The 22,688-nt window shown below is 36.0% G+C and overlaps 2 protein-coding genes and 1 non-coding gene across 3 annotated transcripts; 2 read left to right on the top strand and 1 right to left on the bottom strand.

The window, feature by feature from the left end:
* Positions 1–44: 44 nt before the first annotated feature.
* Positions 45–1,271, top strand: LOC115950119. Its single transcript, XM_031067366.1, has 2 exons — positions 45–866; positions 1,128–1,271. The coding sequence occupies exons 1-2, from the start codon at positions 45–47 to the stop codon at positions 1,269–1,271; spliced, it is 966 nt and encodes a 321-aa protein (XP_030923226.1).
* A 10,094-nt stretch (positions 1,272–11,365) lies between these two features.
* On the top strand, positions 11,366–17,994 carry LOC115994716 (probable cinnamyl alcohol dehydrogenase 9). The gene is made up of 5 exons (XM_031118946.1): positions 11,366–11,566; positions 12,381–12,494; positions 16,149–16,662; positions 16,982–17,135; positions 17,556–17,994. The coding sequence occupies exons 1-5, from the start codon at positions 11,469–11,471 to the stop codon at positions 17,753–17,755; spliced, it is 1,080 nt and encodes a 359-aa protein (XP_030974806.1). The 5' UTR covers positions 11,366–11,468; the 3' UTR covers positions 17,756–17,994.
* Positions 17,995–21,969: 3,975 nt separating this feature from the next.
* Positions 21,970–22,043, bottom strand: TRNAI-AAU. Its single transcript has one exon. It is a non-coding gene; the product is annotated as a tRNA-Ile (tRNA).
* Between the last annotated feature and the right edge of the window lie 645 nt (positions 22,044–22,688).

The following is a 22,688-nucleotide window of genomic DNA, read 5'->3' on the forward strand; positions in this document are numbered from 1 at the left end:
CAAACGCTACCTGGACAAAAGGCTGCATGGTACTTACACGCTCGATGGCAACCACCAACAACGTTCAGGAAGACAAGCCACAACCTATTGCCTTGGAGAGACAGGTCCTAACCCTTACAACGGCAGTAGAACGCCTCACTAGACAAAACCAGACCCTGGAGGAAAAGCTGCGACAGAAGAACGCAGTGATGGGAAACCAAGAAGAATATCAAGAAGGTGCCAATGCTGATCGTAGGAACCAGAAGAGACCGGAGGGTAGTAACGCCCCAAGCAGACTAAAGCAACAGAACATAAGCCTCCCAACCCTCATGGATATGGCTCTGCCTATTGTTGCGAAGATGCAGGCAATGAAAGAGCAGATGGAAGTTATGATGAACACACTCAAGGGACGAGTATCCAGCGATCTTGACAACCTAGTCAACCGAACTGACTCACCGTTCACTGCCTCCGTCAACTGCTTCCTTCTACCGTATAAATTCTGCATGCCACATATAGACAACTACGACGGAGTCAAGGATCCTCTAGATCACCTGGAGACCTTCAAGACCTTGATGCACCTTCAAGGAGTTGCAGACGAAATCATATGTAAGGCCTTCCCTACAACGCTGAAGGATGCTGTGAGAATTTGGTTCAGTCGGTTAACGCCTAACTCTATCAGTACTTTCAAGGAGCTGAGCGCCCAGTTCATTTCGCACTTCATTGGAAGGCATAAATACAAGAAGTCAACTACATGTCTGATGAACATTAAGTATTGGGAGGACGAGACGCTGAGGTCCTATATAACCCGTTTCAACAAGGAGACCCTCTCAATTAACGAGGCGGATGACAAGATACTCGTGGCAGCATTCACTAATGGTTACGAAAGGGTAAGTTCCTGTTTTCTCTGTACAAGAAAGATCTAAAGACCGTGTCAGACGTGCTTTATAAGGCTACCAAGTATATGAACGCGGAAGACGCACTGCTGGCCCGCGAGGATAAGTCCAGAAAAAAGGGAAAGACAGGAGGACACACGGCAGGATGGGGGGCACAAGGTGGCTAGGACTAGAGAACGACGGGATGATAGACGCTCCAAACCCCCCACTGGGAGATTCACAAGCTTCACCCCGTTAACTGCCCCAATAGATCAGGTCTTGATGCAGATCAAAGACGAAGAAACCCTGACGTTCCCCGGCAAGTTAAAAGGAGATCCCAGCAAGAGGCCAAGGGACAAGTACTACCGCTTCCATCGAGACCACAGGCACGACACAACTAACTGCTACGATCTAAAATAACAGATAGAGTCCCTTATAAGACAGGGGAAGCTACAAAGGTTCGTTATCAAGGAACGAATAGATCCACCCCAAGAGCAGGCCCTGCAATGGGAGAATAAGTGCCCAAGGCCACCTATTGGAGACATAAGGATGATCGTGGGGGACACGGCAACCTCTAGGTCGTCCAAAAAAGCCAAGAAGACATACTTGAGAATGGTCTAAAACGTCTAACTTACGGGTACTGTACCCAAGATGGCACAGATCGACAACCCCGTCATCGGATTTTCAGAAGAAGATGCTCGAAAGTTGCATCACCTGCATGACGACGCGCTTGTTGTCAGCCTAAGGGTAGGAGACTACAACATGCACCGGGTTCTGGTCGACAATGGCAGTTCGACAGACATCTTGTACTACCCAGCTTTTCAGCAGATAAGGATTGATAGAGAACAGTTGGTCCCGGTTAATGCCCCTCTAGTCAGTTTCAGAGGGATGAGAGTGTTCCCTATTGGTGCCGTCACGTTATCAATGACAGTGGGTGATTACCCCCAACAGATCACTAAGGAAGTAACATTCCTGGTGGTCAACTGTTCGTCCGCTTACAATGCCATCCTCGGACAGCCCACCCTCAACTCATGGAAGGCTGTAACTTCAAACTACCATTTAATGATCAAGTTCCCAACGGATTATGGAGTAGGAGAACTGCGCGGAGATCAAGTGGCAGCGCGAGAATGCTTTATGCTGTCTTTACTGATAGTATTTCCGTAGGTGCTCCGTGTTCTATGGGTGCTGAAGCCTTTGTCCGTCCAGCATCTCAAGGTGGTAGGTGCCCTTCCTTTGCCATGATACGATCCTGTAGGGTCCTTCCTAGTTGGGGCCGAGATTTCCTTGCGAAAGATCTCTAGTAGTGCCCATTACCTTCCGTAGTACAAGATCTCCAACCTAAAAGTCTCTATGCCTGACGTTGGAGTTGTAGTGTCTCGCCATTAGATTCTGATACCGCACCATCATTTGCTCCGCTGTCATTTGTACTTCGTCCACCAGGTCGAGCTGAAGACGCATGGCCTTTTCGTTCTTATTCTCGTCGTAGTTCTCCACTCGAAAGCTTGTGAGCCCTACTTCTGCTAGGATGACAGCGTCACTCCTGTATGCTAGTCAAAAAGGCGTTTCTCTAGTGGGCGTTCTTGTTGTAGTTCGGTATGCCCATAGAACACTTAATAGCTCGTCCGGCCAGATACCCTTTACCCCCTCTAGCCGAGTCTTGATGATCTTGAGCAAGGACCGTTTCGTGACTTCAACTTGTCCATTGGCCTGTGGGTGTGCGGGCGACGAGTAGTGATTCTTGATACCTAGCTCCGAACAGAAGTCCCTAAATACACTGTTGTCGAATTGCTTTCCATTGTCGGAGACAAGCACTCTGGGTATCCTGTACCTGCAGATGATATTCCTCCAAACAAAACTTCTAATGTTCTTCTCCGTGATAGTGGCTAGGGCTTCTGCTTCCACCCACCTAGTGAAGTAGTCGATACCAACCACTAGAAACTTTAGCTGCCTAACTGCTGTTGGGGTCCCATGCTCCTTCAGCTCGACCTAGTGGACGAAGTATGAATAACAGCGGAGCAAAGGATGATGCAGTATCAGAATCTCATGGTGAGACACTACAACTCCAATGTCAGGAATAGAGACTTTCAGGTTGGAGATCTTGTACTACAGAAGGTAATAGGCACTACTAGAGATCTTTTGCAAAGAAAGCTCGGCCCCAATTAGGAAGGACCCTACAGGATGGCATCATGGTAGAGGAAGGGCACCTACCACCTCGAGACGCTGGACGGATAAAAGTTTCAGCACCCATAGAACATGGAGCACCTACGGAAATGCTATCAGTAGAGACTGCATGAAAAGCAGCGACGCTTTTTCCCAGTTTTTTCTTTTTAGTTTTTACTACAATTATCAGTTTTTCTTTAACTACTTTTTGCTACAATACTTTGAGTATCTTTTTAAGCCCAAGGGGGTAGGTACTTGTCTACAAACACATGATTTTTTAAGAAGAATATTTAGACACATCTCTATGTCTTTTCAACTTGAATTCTCACAAAGTCCATAAGCTGGACGAATCATCCCAAGAGGATGAAGATTCTAAGTCCACATGAGGGAACAGATATAATTAAAGTCCACAAACTGGACGGATCATTCCAAGAGGATGAAGATTCTAAGTCCACAAAAGTGGACGGTTATAAATAAAGTCCACAAACTGGACGGATCATCCCAGGAGAATGTAGATTCTAAGTCCATAAAAATGGACGGACAAAAACAAAGTCCGGATACCGGACAAATCATCCCAAGAGGATGAAAATTCTAAGTCCATAAAAGTGGAAGGATAAAAAACTGAGTCTAGAAACTAGACGGATCATAAGAAGATAGAAATTCGATGTTCAAAAAAGTGGACGAGTAAAAACTATGTCCAGAGATTGGACGGATCATCCCAGAGGGATGAAAAACTCCTAGTCTAAAATGAACGATATAAACTACCTAATTCATGAAATGGATGGTTCACCCATACAAAATGCAAATTTTACTCAAAATGGACGGACCATCCTTGAATATTAAGCCTATAAGGTGAACGGTCCATCCAAGTCGACGGAAATATATATAGAAAAGGGTGGACGAACCATCCATTAGGGATAAAAGTCTAACCGAATCTGTAAGATAGATGGTCCCTCTAGACATTAAGACGAACGCAACTTATAATTCCATAACACAATGTGGACGGACACATTTTGGAAGTTCGGAAATTAAAGGCCCCACATAGTAGACGGGTCGAATGAAAAACATACCACTACATTCATATCAACCATAAAACAAGCAATTAAACCAAAATGGGCAAATAGAAGCATAAAACCCTTGAAGGGAAGAAATTGTTTAACATATACATAGTGACGGATAAAGTTAAGAGATTGTTTTCCCAACTTACAAAAATAATAATAAAAAAAAAAAAACAAATATGTCTACTCCTAAGGATCTGCATGGGTGTCATCTGCCACAGTTTGAACTTGACCTTGAGCATTCTAGGCCAGAGCTAACTCTCTATCGCCTTGAGTTACACCCTCAGCAAAAAGGTCGTCGGTATCCTCTGAGGCAACAGGCATGACGAAGGTTTAAGCTTGGTCCTCAACTTTAACATTTGAAACATCCAGGTCGAGTAGGCCTTCTTAACCTGACGAAGGGCGTCGTCAAAACCCTACAGGAAAGAGTCTCCCAGCTTTGACAACAAGACGTCGGAGTCACAGTACTCGCATATCACCACCTCCTTAGCCTAATGGAGCCTATCCTTCAAGTCCTTTATCTCCTTATCCTTTCCCTTAAGGACCTTCTTTGCCTCCTCAATGCTCTACTCAAGATTTTTCCTTACCCTCTTCGAAAGTTCAAACTTTTTCTCCATTGTAGATTTCCAACTATGTAGCTGGTTCAGCTCCTCCTCCATCTGCTCTGCCTTTGCCTGTACACGCTCTAGGGCTGTCTCATGGGGTAAGGCACCGTCCCATCAGCCCTTTCATTATAACCATGGCCTGAAACACAAGAAAAATGTGAGTTAGATTGAAAGCAAACTAGAAAGGACGAACATAAAGGTGACGGGTGGGATTACTTGGGCGATTCCAAAAAAGACCCGTCTCCTCCATGGCCTTCGTGGAGTGGTTGCCCAAGTCCTCATAATCCTCTAACGACATAATGGACGAGAGCTACTCCAAGTCATATTTAGAATCTTTGTGGAGGAAGACGGGTGGCTTCTCTTGATTTATGGACGGAGCCTTCATAGGGCCTTTACCAGCCCCATGCTTCACTAGGGTAACCGTCTTCGCACCCTCAGCCATTAGCCTTACAACGGGCTCCAATGGGACTTTGGACTTCTTAGCAGGACGGTCCCCTTTAGGTAGCTGCTTTCTCTTTGTGGACGGGTTGCTTGAGCCCATCCCCTTGGGAGCCACGTCACCGGTCTCATTTTTCTTTGCAGCCTATGACCTGATCAATGCTCTCCTCTTAGCATCGTCCATTTATAAAAAGGTGAACGAGTGAAGTTAACTACTATGATAAAATTGAAGACCGTTCAAATAGAATGAGGATGACGGACTTACGTTTGCGAATTTTTTCTTCGTATTTGACAACTGCTGGTGTTGGCTCAGGTCCATCGTAATACCAATGGATTGTATTGAGTGTAACTAATTTTACCCAAGTCCTTTCCTCCGGCTGGGTCTTGGAAAAGATCTTCTCAAGAAAACTGAACTCCTCAAGTTCAACTTGTGGGCGCCGTCTAACTGCAAAAAGGAAGAACGGTTAAAATTGTTGGGAAAGTTATAATAAACTGAACGATTGTAAAAAGATCACAAACTAGGACGGGTGCATACTGGACGGATGCAATATGCCCCGAGTTGTGTCAACGGGCATGTGTTTCGTATCCCCCGGATGACATATACACTCGTCACCTTCCAGGAAGAAATAACGGCTCTTCTAGTCCCTATTTGAGTCTGGTGTTTCAAATATAACCTTCAACAACGGACTCCTGGGAACGAAACTATACATTCCCCTTGACTTGTCTATCTCATCCGGATGGTAGTAGTGAAGGAATTCCCTCACTATCAGTCGCCTGGCACTGTCAGTCATAGCACCATGCAGGACCTCCATTGCTATGAAGACCCTCCAGGCATTTGGAGACACTTTTTTGACGAATAGGCCTAAGTATTTGAGGAGCTCACGGTGAAGGGAGCTTAATGGAAACCTAAGTCCCGCCTTTAACATCTGTTCATACACTCCGACACCTTCCACCCCTTCATAGTAGCACTTCTCTGACTTATAGGGCAGACGGATGGGGATGCTATCTAGAATTTGGAAATTATCCCAAAGAGTTTTAAAGTGATTCTCCTAGATGGTGGACACAAAATTATTCACCGTCCACTCCGATAGCATGATGAACTCCCTAAGTCCATCAACACCTACGACGGATTTTAATGTTTGTTCCTCGCCATCATCGGAAACCTCTTCTTGTTCAGCTATCTCCATATCCTCATTTGTTGAGGACGAGGAAGAGGCAGACAGACTCCTCTCTTTGCCTAGACTCTCTTGGTCTCTATGACCGGACGGGTATACTTCCTCATAATCCGCCCCGTCATAGACAACTGACTGGTTACTTGACGCAATAGACATTGCCTACACGCAACGGCAAAACCTAAGACTCTGACAGATCTAGAAATTATGATGGGTGTATAAAGTCTAGGAAAGTAAATGAAGGGGGTAAAAGTATAATCTACAGGTAAAAGGGACTTGCAAAAAGAGAGTAATTACCAATTTTGTGAGTAAACAGAGGAAGTGTGTTGATGACGGATATAGCAACTGAACGGAGTGGTCTTTGACAAGGATGACGATTGAACTCTGACAATGTGGTTCAGCTAAAAATGGAGAAATGAGAAAGGCAGATACTGATATTTATAGAGGAAGTGCACAGAAGACGAAGCGACGCTTCGATCTGAGATAAAATCCAATCGAAGAGCGACACGTGTCATATGTCATAATGGCTTCCGGACAACCTGTCAAGCGTTGGCGCAGTTCACGGCATCCGCATTGAAACCGTTGACCCACAGGCCTTTGAACCGTCATCCTCGAAGCTTTGAACCGTCATCCCACGAGTCCTTCCACTCAAGGTTGACGAACCCATGAGGTGAAGGGGGCAACTGAAGAAGGTAAAAATATAGCCTGACGGACTTCCATTAAATGGGCTTGACGGATCCATGTTTATGGGCCGATAAAAGGCAAGCCCAACTTATGCAATGACTCGTTATGGATGGATACAGCAGAAACCCCAGATGGAAAATACTTGCGACACACACTTAATCACTATAGAATTCCTAGGTAAATGGAATCCTAGCATGAAGAGGATTCCGGAAGATACGCGTGTAAATGAAGATCTTCTCTACAAGGAAAAGTCTTGTCCATCACGTTTGGGATTATTTAAGAGGATTCCTATAAGGAAAAGACTTCTACGCCAAGGAAGAGATGCCAACCTTCTACTACTATAAAAGCCCCAATACCCTCACAAATCAAAATACACATAATTTACCCTTCTCTAGCACTCTAGAGTTGTGAGAATAGTTCTAACTTGACCTTCGGAGGGTATTCGGCTAGCACCACACCAGTGCTCTCTGTTAGGTCTTCTCTCTTTTCTATGTAGATATCGTTACGAGCGTGCGAGGATTGTGTAGCTCACTGGTGATATTTACGCCATCATCAGTTTGTCTTCCCAGATAAGATATGATAGTAGATGGGATAGGTGTTTTTCATTTCTCAGTTTTCAGTGATGGATATTAAAATTTACTTGTATATATATTGACAAAGAAACAAGATTCAATTATATAACGAGGCAACATCACATTCAGTAGCATCCTTCCTGATCACATGCAGAAACTGATCAGGTAAAATAGTTCCTGCTACACCAAAGTCTGAACCCAACCAACCCAATTCTAAAATTAGTATTTTTTTAAAAAAAAAAATTAATTCAATTGGCAAGTTGGCAATTATAAATAGACCAAGCCACAGACTCAAAGATTTCAAAGTTCTTTGTTTCTAAATTTATCACAAACTTCATATTAGTGAGCTTCCTCCTGCTTCTCTTTCAACGGTAATTTTTTATTTTTTTAATTTTGGTTTCTCTTTCTATTCTTCATTATATTTCATTTCCCCTATTTTTGTGTTCCGAATAAATTTGATTTTTTTGCCAGATCTGCGTGAATCATGATCTAGATCTGGGGCATTGGATTTTTTTTTTTTTTTTATATAAACTGACGGCCGAGATTTCATTCTTCTCAGGTTAGAGAGAAATCAGAAGGAAATGGCACGCAAGAAGATCAGACAGTACGATTCCAAGAGATTGTTGAAAGAGCACTTCAAGAGGCTCTCTGGCCGTGAACAAACCCATTAAATCAGCCCAACTAAGAGATAGAGAGATAAACGTAAAGAGAGAGTTAAATATAACACTTTTTTGGGTTTAGAAATAGGTATAAAATATAATTAATGAGAGATAATTAATGAGATTTTAACTAGAATATTAGTATTAATGAGAGTTTTTTTTTTTACCATTAGATCCTAATCGTTAGAGTTAGAGTTACACTAGGTATAACTTGAACTTATCTCTACATATATTTACTAGCCTCTAAGTACGCGCGTGATGTTCTTCTATTTTTTGGGTAAAGATTACTTTACATTTTGATGAAGTAAAAAAAAAAAAAAAATGAATACATGAGGTAAGTTTTATAGATTAGAAGAGTTTTAAAACTAACAAAAGAGTGATCCTATTTTGTAGAGAGTTAGTGAGTAGAAGCAAGAATTTAAATCAACGTAAAAGTAGGGGTTTATTAGAAGAATGAAGATATTTCAACATAGAAGTAGAAATTTATTATTTTTGTCAATTTACTATTTTAACCTCATTTTTAAGTTTTAGGTAGATGTATTTTTGACAGTAAAAAAAGCAATAACTAACTCTCTTTTGTCAATTTACTATTTTAACCCTATTTTTAAGTTGTTGATTAATTAATTTAGAAATATTTTTGACAGAAAAAAACAATAACTAACTTTCTAAATCTTCTTAATATATACAAATGTGTATATATATATATATATATATATAATACAATTAACCTTAAAAAAAATGAGATATTATTTATAAAAAGAATATAAAAAATGGTACATAAGAAAATAAAATAAAAATCAATATATTTCAAATCACCACCGACCAGCCTGTCTGACAGAGCCCTTAATTTTCCTAACATGGTTGCAAATTGATAGTACTCTCAGCCTTAAAAACCGCATTTATTCTCCCAACCGTCACCTTCTTTACAGTTCGGCACAAAATTAATTTGTTATTTCCTTTTTCTGAATGAAAAACAATTTTGTTACTCTTATAATATTTGCATGTCAGTTCGTCCATAATACATACATACATATATATATATATATATATCCCCAAAATTTCACCAAATTGACAAAATACTTTATAATTAAAATTCCCAAAGTATTAAAATGAGATAGTCTAAGAAAACAAATTTTTGCCATAATTTGTGAATGACTAAGAAAAAATATATATATATATATTTTTTTAGAAACACTTTTTTCACTAAGTCTATATGAAAGTTATATCTACCACTCACAATTTATCTTTTTGCTAAATTATATCAAGAGTAACAAATGAAGTGACATAGAAGAATTGTAGTACCATAATTAAGGGGAGTAGAAGAACCATTCTCTCTGCTTGGTATAATTAGCTCACCTACTTGTAGTTGCCAATACACAATGTTAACCCTTCTATTACGTTTTGTCTTTGCTAAAATACAAATTGTACCCTCTAAGTTTGATTGAAATTCATTTCAATTTTCTAGTCTTACTTTTGTTCAATTAAGTTTTATAAGTTTCAAATTTATTCAAGTTTTATAAGTTTCAAAATTTGTTTTTAAGTGTGAAATCAACTAAAGAAAAAAAGGTTATTTGAATAAAAAAAACTCTCACATTGAAAATCTATAAAATATTTTTATTAATTTTATAGATTTTTTGATGTAGGAAAAAAATATTTTTTTAATGGAAATTTTTTAATAAAATAGGACGAAAGACCTGAATTGAATAAGTTTAAAACTTAGAGTACTCAATTGAATGAAAACAAAGTTAGAAGACTAAAATGAATTTCAATCAAACTTAGTGGTACAATTTGTGTTTCATCCTCTTTTTTTTTTAACCAACCACAATTTTTATTTTTTGAATTGATAAAAATTAGATATATACCTTAATTATAATATATTGAGTTTCTTAATTAAATTCAAATACCTTGATGTATTGAGTAATAAACTGCCAACAATATTGTTTTTTTCAAGAACAATTCAATTCAATTTATCAAAGTTTTTTAATTTAATTGGAGAGAAACTTTACCCTTCTTGAATTTAGCATAAAAAATAAATAAATTTTTTTAATATAAAATATTAATTAAATTTTGTGTATTATTGTTGTTTGATGTTTACTTATAAAAATTTTATAAGCAAAGTACTACGTCCATAATATTTTTACAACAAATCATAACTGGAAAGTTATTATTTTTAATTTGAATTCACGAATTAAATTATTTTTTTGTCCACTCATAACAACCAATAATAATATAATACATAAGATTTGTTATGAAAGTACAATCTGACACATAAGATTTGTTGTAAAAATGTTGTGATATAGCTAGGGGTATTCGCAGTGCGGTTTTGGGCCATTTTTAGCACCGTACTTTGCGATCCAGTTTAGCTAAAACCATAACTGCACCACACCTTGTTTTTGTAGTCGCATGTGCAGTACGGTGCGATGTGATACAGTTTCAAGTTTAGCCAAAATCATAACCGCATCGCACCTCATTTTTGCGATCACATGTGCGATACTATGTATAAGATGTAGTTTGAAATCGATATATTTTTCAAATTTTGGGCTTTTCCTGCTCAGTCCAAAACTAATTTTTCCTTCTTTTTTTTTTTTTTTTTTTTTTTTTTTTTTTTATGCCAAGTTTTAAATTATTGAGCTAGTTTTTCTTTATTTTGAGTTAGCTTTTTTAGTCAACACTTGCTAGGATTATTATTATTATTTTTTTGGAAAACTAGAGTTATTAAACTATTAATAATATATTTAATATTAAAAATAAATAAATATATTAATATATAGAGAGGGTACAGTACGTGCGGTTTATGCAGTTTTCTTATTATAAAACCGCAAACCGCACTGCACCATGCAGTGTTGTGCGGTGCGGTACACTATTATTTGTGGTACGATGCGGTTATGCCATTTTACGGGCAGTTTTGGTGCGATTCTTGTGGTTTGTGCGGTTCTTGCAGTTTGTGTGGTTTATGTAGTTTGGTAAACACCCCTAAATATAACATTTTTCTAAAAATAATTAAACATCAAACAACAATGTTACACAAATTTAATTTACCCTCACTATTTTTTTAAAAAAATCGAAATCTGTTAAAATAGAAATGTTGTTGCATTAGGAAATTAAATATATATATATATATATATATTTTTTTTTTTTCTTTTTTCAGACTGTTTCTTTTTGGCTTTTCCTATATATACAAGCTCGGTGCTTTATTGTTAGTGGGCACAAGTCATTGGTGAGACTGGAAAACAGCATCAAAAGGAAAACTTGAGTGGATAAAGGAGAGAATGGCAAAATCACCAGAAGAAGAACACCCACAAAAGGCTTTTGGTTGGGCTGCCAAAGATTCTTCTGGGCTTCTTTCCCCATTTCATTTCTCCAGAAGGTAGCTTTGTTTTTGTTTTTGTTTTTCTTCTTCTTGTTTTTGGTTCTTATTTGTAAATTCATTTCCATTTTCTCACAATGAGAAAAAATATTTAAAAAAAAAAAAAAAAAAATCTTTTCTGGGTACTGGGTTTTTATTGCCATGCAGTATTTCAGATATCCATGAACGATTTTAGCCATCTTTTTTGTATTGCATATATGATACGTAGATTTTTTTTGATAATCCGCATAGACAATATATTGAAAACAAGAGAGAGATTACCCAATAGCTAGCTGGGTTTGCTCCTTTACAATAACATCAACAAAAATCTCTGGAGCTGATTTGCATTTTGTGTTTTGTGTATATAATATTGCTAAGCCTCAGTTTGATTTCTTTTTAACATATATAAAAAATACCATAAAGTAAGACATGGATTTGCCTAATCATTGAAAAGAATGGTTAACACAATAATATATATATGGTTGAGGGACTAAAATTTGTTTTTTAGCAGTTTTATTTCATTTTCATCTGGTCCCAGACTTAGACTTTTCATCTTTTGTATGTTGTGCTATAGTCATATTGTTGGGGGAATTAAAGAAACAATAGTAGAAAACAAATAGAGACAAAAAGAAGATCAGTTTAATAACTAGAATACCCTTGGTTTAATGGCAAATGACATCCTTGTTTTTAGCAATTCTTTTCTAAAATACTCTATTGTTAATGTTTGTTTATTTAGTTTAAGGATGGATAATTTAAGATAGAGTTGGTAATAGTGCTAGTTTTATTATTTACTTACTTGAGCTTCTTTTTTTTTTTTTTTTGGCATTATTGGCAGGGAAACTGGAGATGGTGATGTCACAATAAAAATACTTTACTGTGGGGTTTGCCACTCTGACTTGCACAATGTCAAGAATGAGTGGGGGTTCACAATGTATCCTGTTGTTCCCGGGTATGATACATATCTCACAAAAAACCGTGATTTTTCTTAAGATGTTTGTCAATTCACAGTTTAGGGGATGATGCATTGTATGTTACTTTTCCAGTGTGCTTGACAGTGGTCTGTGGTGGAAACTTTTCTGTATGATATTGGACTTATTCGTATTTTTTATATGGGTTATTTGAGAATAGTTAGATTGTTTTACAGGGATGTAAATTTGACTTCTAAAGGACTACTTCATGAAGGTAAAAAAAAAATAAAAAAGGTTCTTTGGTTAAGTAGAAGGTATTATTCAGTATACAGAGCTAAAACAGATTTTAGTATTTATATGTATCTTTTGGTTGCGTAGGCTCCATGTAACTTTTTTTTTTTTTGGGGGAAAGAGTAGTTTTCGTGTAACTTATTTATGATTTATGATGTCTAATGTTGGAGTTTACAAATCACAACATTGCTAACCAAAATTATATTTGTCCCAATTGATTTGAGATAGATAATTTTGTTTGTACATGGTTACCACTTATAATAATAATTCATGCATGTTTCTGTTAGAATTTAATGAAATCTCATTCTTGAATTTTATGTTGTTATTGAATTCTATGAAAGTTAAAACAATGAGCCAAAAAGTTGTTTATTTCTTGTTAAAATTTCGTTGACACTTGACATTGATTCATCCCTTATCTGGATGAGTATGAGCTTTGATGAAATATAAATTTGATATTAGTTTCCACAGAATTTCATCATCATATCAGCAGATACTAGCCTGAAAAAGCCATTAAATTTCAAGAGATTAAATTAAATCACATTTTAATGAAAGAACATGGCAATTCTAAACCAATCTTTTATAGATTACATCCCATAACACATTAACACTAATTTGGAAGGACAACAAAACAAAAATAATAGGTCTCTTCCTTTTGATGCCCCTTTTACATTGTCAAGAAGTAAGTATTGGTGAAATTATTTGCTAGAATTAAACAGAAGTTCATGTTCTTCTTCACAAACAATGTTAATGAAAAACCGGGTGCCCTATGCAAATGACCATGCAGTGTTTTATATTTATTTTATTTATATATGAAAATTAAGCAAAGCAAAGACAGTGGTTACTTGCAGTAGTTTACCTGTAAAATCCACACATTGATCTGCACTTTGCCATATCTTTGTAATTCAATCAAAAAAAAAATATGGTGCAAAAATCCCAAATTCTCATTTTTGAATAAAAGCAAACTAAATTCATATTCTACTGTATGGTGGTTTGCTAGGGCACCTGTTTTGTATCCATCCAGATTGCTAAGAAAGACTAACATTAAATAAGGAAATAAGAGACCTGTTCTCAATATAATGCGTAACTGGGGAATGAACGCTGGCATTATCAAGGGTGTATACTCCGAGACTTTTTTTAAAACATTTTTAAAAACGGGTCGGGCACTGGTTGGTCTTGTTGGGTCAACCATTTTTTTGTTTTGAATCAAAAAATTTATTGTTCAGGTTGGGTATTTTTCTTTGGGTTATCAGGTTGGTCCAATTTTGCCATGTGGAAGAGGTTATGCATGGTGTTATTAACCATTAACCATCTAGAAAGAGTTAAATGTTATTTTTTGGAAGGTTAATTTTGTTTATACATTTTGCTCTTTATTAATTATATCTACATCACTTCAGCAAAATCTGGTGAAGTAGCCAGTGCATGGCAATACCATAAATTACATTTTCTTGCATAAATAAAATAATAGAAAATGTGACTATAAATGAATTCCTAATGGAGAGTAGTAATTACTTGTTCTCTGTGCAATGCAGCAATGCACTGTTTTTGAGTTTAGTAGTGTGGTTGAAGCATGAAGTGTGATAAATTGTCAATTTGCGTCCATAAACTGCTTTGATTACCCCTTTTTTAATCTACCTAGGTTGTTATGCTACAATGCAACCTATTATGTCTACAGGAGAAAATGATAGGATGTACTGTAGCCAGTACTATGATCCAGTGTTACTCTGTGAAATTCTTAAACCAAATTCAAAAAGTCTACCCAGGTTGTGTTAACAAAATTGCTTTTGTAAATTCATATGTTTAACCAACCTTTACATCATTCCATTACAAGCCACCTGGTTAGCAAGAGCATTCTATATGCTTTCGCAATCTGACAGTGATCAATTCCAGTACTTTTTACATCTTTCCTCTGCTGAAATGATGCACATGCCAATTCTCAAGAACCAGCTCTAGAGCAATGCCCTTTGTATCCAATACAAAGCGAGACTCATGGTGGCATTTTCCACTATAATATTTCCACCAATCCAGGAAAGCCATCTCTTCATTGGGTTTACTACTTGGTTGGTCATGTTTGAGTACCCAATCATCTAGTCTTGATACTACCACCCACCATATCACTGTTTTGAGGTCTTTATAGGTGGCTGCAGACACTTGTTATGAATAGCAAGGGAACTACTAAAATCTCCAGTCAAATTCTGGAAATTTTTTCATTCAGAAAGTTCTTGGAACATTTTCTCTGCAACCTAAGAGATTCTGTAAAAACTCTAGAAGTTTATTTTGCCAAGGCGTGAATTAGGATACTTGTTGGCTTGTTATTTGACTCAATGCTTGGCAACTGAGGGTTTGCATTTGGGTGGTAGATGAGCAGTATTCTCTAATCATCAATAGAATGCATGCCATTTTCTAAGGATTAGATGCTACCATTTGCTGCTTCTTTTTTTCTTAAGCCATATTTTCTGTGATTTGTTGTAATGGGTTTAAGTATTTTTAGCAGGCTACCAACTTTATCAATTTACCATCCAACATTATTTCATAATGCCAGCTTTGACCTTTAGTTTATATTATCTATTCATTCTGGTGTCCAGAAACCTTCTTTATGTTTTCTTCAAACAATTGGCTACCAACTGATATTATTTACTGAAAGATGTTTTCCATGAATCAGCCAAGCCAAATATCATTGAGGAAATGTTCTACTGTATTTTTTTAGATGACAGTGAAAAACAAGAAAAAACACATTATTGAAACCCTGATTTTTTACCTGGTTTGGGTTTTCTTGGAACATATTTTTGGTTGGCATTGTCCGTGGATGAAGGCATAGAGTTCACATAGCCATGTTAAATATTGTTGTCTTTTGTGGATGTTTTTATTTCTTGTTTGTGTGAATGCGCTTCCACTAGCCCCAAATTCCAACAAATTGGTATCAGGGCTTCCACTATCATAACAGATACACATCTTTGATCCATACATTTCCATAGTTCCCAAATAGTTTATAGAAAAAAGAAAAAGATAACAATTCTTTCCCATTCTTTCACTTTAAAAGTCAAATGTATTTGGCTCTGAACAAAGCTGATAGTCCAGGTGAGTTTGGCACACCCATCCATTAAACATATGATAGAATTGTCTCTGGTGTAAAAACTTTTCGGAGTTATGTATTGATGTGTTCCCTAAGCTGCTAGATTGAAAATTAATCCATTAACAAGTTTTATTCATGTTAAATGCCATTTCGGAACTTGACTTGTGGCTTTTCTTTTTAGTATGCAGTGCTTGCAAGTGCGCGCACACACACACTGCTGCACTTGCCAAAGTGTAATCAGTTTTGGACAAACCAGTAGTAAAATAGGAGAAATTTTGGCAGTGCATGTTGGAGGAACCTTTATATATATAAGATATTTACTTTTATTTTGCAGGCATGAAATTGTTGGTACTGTAACCAAAACTGGGAAGAATGTGAAGAAATTCAAAGTGGGTGACCGAGTTGGAGTTGGTGTCCTAGTGGACTCCTGCAAGAGATGTGAGAGTTGCCAGCAGGATTTGGAGAATTACTGCCCTCAAATGATTTTAACCTATAACTCTTATTCTCAAGATGGGACAAAGACTTATGGTGGTTATTCTGACATTGTGGTTGTTGATGAGCACTATGTGCTACGCTTTCCTGAAAACTTACCCCCTGCTGCTGGGGCTCCACTTCTCTGTGCTGGGATCACAGTATACAGCCCAATGAAATATTATGGAATGACTGAGCCTGGCAAGCATTTGGGTGTTGCAGGACTTGGTGGTCTTGGCCATGTTGCAGTGAAAATTGGTAAGGCCTTTGGGTTGAAAGTTACTGTCATTAGCACTTCCCCAAAAAAGGAGGAGGAGGCAGTCAATAGGCTTGGGGCTGATTCATTTCTTGTTTCCAGTGACCCTGCAAAAATGAAGGTATGCTGATTAACCTGAAAATTTAAAAGTTAAAAGGAAATCAAAGTTTGTCTAGGTTCTTATGAGTTTGGATCAAGAGGTTAGGCTGCACAAGGGGGTAGTCCAACTTTGATGACGGTGTGGATTGATACCTGGTTTCAAGTATTTTGCTTAAGCTGTTGCGATAGCTTAAGGTCCCTTTTGAAGTTCTGCAAATTGATGTCATTATGATGATCTTATTGTTGCACAATTATAAACATGTCCCAATAATCCACATGTTAGAATTGTATGAGAATTAATTATTCTGAATATTCTTTTCTTTTGGGCTTTCACTTTGCAGGCAGCAATCAATACTATGGATTACATCATTGACACAGTGTCTGCAGTTCACCCTCTGGCTCCGCTGATTAGTCTGCTGAAGCTGAATGGGAAGCTGATCACTGTGGGTTTGCCTGAGAAGCCCCTCGAGCTGCCCATCTTTCCTTTAGTTTTGGGTAAGCCAATGCCAGCACTAAAAAGAAGGATAGAACATAGGTACAGTTCCTTAAGCGGCGTACCTTAGGTTCTCCAATTGAATTCAACTACATGGTTGTATTGAGCAATGTAGAAAAGATAGTGTTATCTTTTTTGAGGACAATTAAATTCAACTATGTGGTTCATTGGTCAATGTAACCACATGGTTGAATTAGATTGGAGAACCTAAGGTATAACAACTAAGGATTTGTACCTAAGTTTGACAATTGCTTTTTCATTTATGAGAACTTTAAATGGATTGTTGCCCTTTTGGGTTTGACAATTTTTTTTGGACAAACGAGAAATTTCATTAAGCATCAAGCAAAAACAGTTCAGTACAACAACTTGGGTTTGACAATTGCCTTGGATCAATCTTGTTTTTAATATTTTGCTTTTTGCAGGGCGTAAACTTGTTGGAGGAAGTGATGTAGGAGGGATTAAAGAGACACAAGAGATGCTAGACTTCTGTGCAAAGCATGGTATTACCGCAGACATTGAGCTGATCAAAATGGGAGACATCAACACAGCTATGGAAAGGCTTGCCAAATCTGATGTGAAGTATCGGTTTGTAATTGATGTGGCTAACTCCTTGTCACAGTAGATTAATTATGCCTTGGCTATCAGCCTTCTCGAGAACTGACTCCTGGATATTTCTATAAGTTTAGAATCAATAATTTAGTGTTATGGAAGTTTAAGGCAGGGGAATCATGAAATTTTGTTATCTTGGACACATCGGTGTCCTCTTTGGTTAAGTAATTCAACGCTATGCTTTATGGTATCTATTTCACCTATTCCTATTGCAATGAAATTTAACTGGCTGTCAATGTGCTTTGTTTTTCACACTGCTAGTGGCCTGCATTGGTTTTCTTTATTTATTTATTTATTATTATTATATTTAGCCGCTGTTAATTTTTGTGTCATTATTACATAAGTAAAACTTAGATACAGTTTTCTAAATGGTGCATTTAAAGCTCCCAAACTAAATTTGACCATGAACCACATGGATGAATTTAATTGTCATTAGTTCATCAAAAAAAAAAAAAAAAAAAAAATTTAATTGTCATTAGAAAAGGCAACACTATTTTTGATAAACTGTTTGGTTAAATTCAATTGGAGAACGTAAGGTATAACACCTAAGAAATTGTACCAAAGTTTTGCACTAAATGTTGCCCATATATTTGTTTTCTTTCTCGCAAAGTTTATATAATATAGTATGATTATTGACATCACATATACAAGTTCTTGATAGAAAAACTTTTCCAAGAGTTTGGTGGATCTATTCGAACAAAACTCAGTGAATCAACCCTTTCTAATTTGACCTTGCCTGGTCCACCTCAATGGTTTCCAGCCATGTCATGCTTAAATTGTGAGAGTTTGTCTCATAGGAGGTATGAAAAAAACATCAGAGTAAAGTTTTCAAACCCGGACCGTTCATTGAACCATAAAAGGGAGAGGTTCAAGGTTTTTGAGGTCGAATCGTGATGACGTCATAATTAATTAAAGCCTAAATATAGATATTAAATTTATAAAACTAGCAAAATTGACAATATATATATATATATATGTGAGGAAAATTTAATGATTTTCAAGCATATATTTAATAATTAAATAAGAAAGTTAATAAAATAAAATAATAACCATGAAAATATTAAAATTTATGATTAATTTTTGAAGTAAAGTTGAATATCTTTGAAAGATTTTAATTATAATTTTTTTATTCCTTGTAAGAGATGGATAATTTAATTAAGTAGAATAAAATTGTGTTAAGTTGTTTTTATTAAAAAAAAAAAATGCTAAGGGGTTCACGGTTCTTGCCACCGGTTCGTGCGGTCCAATCCTGGTTTTAGGGTTTCATGAAATTAACAAAAAATCCAATTCTTTATGCTTAAAAAACCAGTTTTCATCCCAGTTTTCGGTTTTCATGGTCTGACCTCCCGGTTCGATACAGGTCTGAAAACCTTGCACTTTAGTATGTAGTGCACTTGCAAGCCCTATTCCCAATTAAAATTGTTTAAAATTATATGTACCAATAAATTTATTTTCTTTTCAAAAGTAGTTCTCTTAAGCAATTCAAATTAAAATCACTCACTTGCATTTGACTAAAGTCACAATCTTGACATTATAGTTATATTGATTTATCTTTAGTACAATTGCTATGACCATGGCTTATCCTTTTTATGTTGTTCCCAACTAAAAATGGTCCAATGGATAACAACAACAACAATAACCTAAGCTTCGCCGTTATTGTTTTTGTCTCCACTTCAATCCAGTGCTTCAATCAAAGCACATTCTAAATTATTAAAATTAGTCCCTTTATTTCTACTTTCTTTTCTATCTTATTTTGATCAATGTTTTGTTTAAGTTTATATGTAGTTTGGATTTTTTTTTTTTTTTTTTGAAAAAATAAATTCAAACCACACATATACGTGGTTTGAATTGTGTTATATAATGATTTTTTGTTTGTACCTGTATAACAACCATATATATCTAGCATATACATAGTGCGCGCTTTGGCAAAAATTAATTTTGCCAACTTATTTTACTATTCAGCTTATTTTTGCTACTACTCATGGGCCTCACTGTATTTTTTGGTACTGTTCATAGGTCTCACTATACTATTTTAACTAATTTTTACCTTTATTTACAGTACTTTCAGCAAAAAGTTTTCAATTTCAACAAAATAAACGGATCCTAAACAGACCCATAATATGCAAAAAAATATTTATTTAATCATCATAATTTTTGTTTAGCCCCAAAGGAGAAATTGATGGCTCTTCTATTTAGTGCAAATGTTAAAAGACCAAAAAAAGAAAATTTTGGTAAGATAAGGCCATTCAAGGATAGTTAAGTAATTAATCGGCCAAAAACCTTGTAACTCAATTTGTATCTTTTAGTATTTCCAATGAAGAATTTAAGGTTTAAATTTTCCCACCTCCAACTATCCATATATCAAAAAGTATAGTTAAGCAATTGGTCTTTAAATCTTTCCTGCATGTTTTAGATAATGGGCCTCTTTAATGAAATACCTCCGAAAACTTTTTTTACAAAAATGGAGTTAGTTTTTCATTTTAAAATTTTATTTTATTATTATTATATTGCTATCATCCAAAGGGAAAATTGAAACCATAATAATTATTATTTTTTACTTAGTTTGTGATCAACTTAGCTTATTTCCGTTTGCTAAACTTTTATTTACTTATAACTTAGTCACAATCAATTTTATAGAACTACTCACTTTTTGTTGAAAGTTTATTTATTTATTTACTGAAAGTTGTCAAAAATATAATTCTACCTATAGAAAATGAATTTAAAAATTTACACATAAGTAAATTTATTAAAAATTTAATTAAAACATACTGCTTGAAATTGGTATGTGGTCCTTGATTTGCTGGGTTAATATTCAAGCTTCTCAAACATGACATAAGTTTGAAGTTCAACTTTTTAATGGTATCCTTAGTCCCTACCTATATAAATTACAGTTTCTCTCACAAGCTTAGCTCTTAAGAAATTTTGAATTTGATCATTTAGCTCTAGGGATGAAAAACAAACTTTTAGTAAAATTAAAAACAAATTTTTTAATTCTAAGTAACTTTTTTTTTCCAGCAATTAAAAAAAAAAACAAACAAACAAACTACTAACTCTCTATTCTCCAATCTCCATTCATGATTTTCAGGGATATGATTATTCTTCTGGTGTATGGCAATTTGAAGGATATGGGTACGTACCAAATGGTACATATGGGTGCATCATGCAAGTGTTTGGTGCTAGCTCTCAGGCTACAACCCTAGCGCTTACAGTAAACAATGGTTCACTTTCTTACAATGGGGGTCCAGTCCTAGTCCCAAACATCTACGATAGGTGGTTCCTGCTAAATGTAATCCATGACGTTGATGCCTCAGATGTGAAGGTATATATATAGATGGGGTTCTCAAGTATGAGGCTGCTGGACATGGGGAAAAAACACATTACTTCAAATGCGGAGTCTATTCACAGAGGAATGATTCATATTATATGGAGTCTCGTTGGAAGGAAATTAAAGTTTTTAAGAAATGTTGATCCTGAATTTTGTTTGTGACATGTATTTAATAAGAGTTTGCTAGAATTAAATAAATTACATAGTTTTGTTTCTTGCTAGATGATCAATATTTGAATACTATATACACAATGATTGTGATGAAAATAATATATTAAGTACTATGGAAAAAGTTTTTTATTCGACCATGTTGCCGTTTGACATAATTTGATAATATGTTTTTTTAATTCACTTAAAAGAACACAAAGAAAAAAAAGAAAAAGAAAAAAAGAGAGACTAATATATGACTAAAAGATTACTTTATTTTTCACCCCACTATTTCATTATGTAGGTTAACTGAATAGAAATCTGGCATTTATAGATTTGTTCATTGTAAAGGACAAAATTCCTTATCCTAATTGATCCAAGACCAAGAAAGAAGATTATAGAAATGAGCAAATATACATAATGCAACCAAAAGAATGATGACAAATTAAAGAGTACGGTGATAGTTACATGCTTTGAAAGTTTTATTTTGACGTTCAGTGGCATCGAATCTTAAAAATATGCTAAATGTATAACTTAAAAATTCTGGGTGAGAGATTTCAAGCAAGCAAAGAAGGGTTCACATTTTGTGTTAAATTATTGAAGTATTTTATTAACCACGTCTGAAGGTGGAGTTTTTTGTCACATTAGCTGGGCCCAATATGTGTGTAGAAGGAAAAAAACAAACAAACTTAGCCCATTTATTTGTAGGCTTGTAGCCCAGCTCGATTTAGAAATAGATAAGTTAAAAAAAAAGGTGGCCCATGCAGGTCTCGAACCTGCGACCTTCGCGTTATTAGCACGACGCTCTAACCAGCTGAGCTAATAGGCCAGTTGATGTTTACTAGTACAAATATAATAATAAACCAATACATACATTTTCTGTAATAGCAATTAACAATGAAAATTGATGCTCAACACATTACATATCCATAGCCATATTTAAGGACCTCTGATAGATCAACGCTACAAGCATCAGTCACAAACAAGACGACTTAAAAATAATGCCAAAACCATAATATAGAACTTAAAAAAATAAAATAAAATAACCCAAACGAGACAAACTACTTTTTATTAGAGATATCAAATAAAGGCAGTGGAACTCTTGGGACAAATTTAGTGAAACTAGTCTTCTTAGCCCTCAATCGGAGAGGGTGGTGGCAATGTTTGAGCAGTGGTATTATCATCATCATCATTAGAAGCGTCACAAAAGCCAAGTAGAATATCACCTTCTTGCTCAGTGAAGCCAAGTGAACCCATCATGGCTGGCCAACACTCGTGATGTATAATTCTTATGGCATGACAACAATTGGGTCCAAGATAGGTCTCACCATTGAGGAAGAACATTATGACTTCTCCAGTGCAAGATTGAAGCTCAAATAAGGAATCCCAACAGTTATTCTGGTTGTCCAATTGTAAGCGAGTTGCTAAATTTGAGTGAGTGTTAAGAGGCCTTGCCATGGCTAAGAAGGCCATG

Source organism: Quercus lobata, chromosome 6 (genome assembly GCF_001633185.2).
Source record: "Quercus lobata isolate SW786 chromosome 6, ValleyOak3.0 Primary Assembly, whole genome shotgun sequence".
NCBI lineage: Eukaryota > Viridiplantae > Streptophyta > Magnoliopsida > Fagales > Fagaceae > Quercus > Quercus lobata.

Bases quoted from the DNA above. Each gene is read 5' to 3' on its own strand.
- LOC115950119 (XM_031067366.1), top strand. From the start codon at position 45: ATGGCAACCACCAACAACGTTCAGGAAGACAAGCCACAACCTATTGCC. The intron at 867-1,127 runs GTAAGTTCCTGT...CCAATAGATCAG, and splicing joins TCACTAATGGTTACGAAAGG to GTCTTGATGCAGATCAAAGA.
- LOC115994716 (XM_031118946.1), top strand. From the start codon at position 11,469: ATGGCAAAATCACCAGAAGAAGAACACCCACAAAAGGCTTTTGGTTGG. The intron at 12,495-16,148 runs GTATGATACATA...TTTATTTTGCAG, and splicing joins ATGTATCCTGTTGTTCCCGG to GCATGAAATTGTTGGTACTG. The intron at 16,663-16,981 runs GTATGCTGATTA...TTCACTTTGCAG, and splicing joins GTGACCCTGCAAAAATGAAG to GCAGCAATCAATACTATGGA.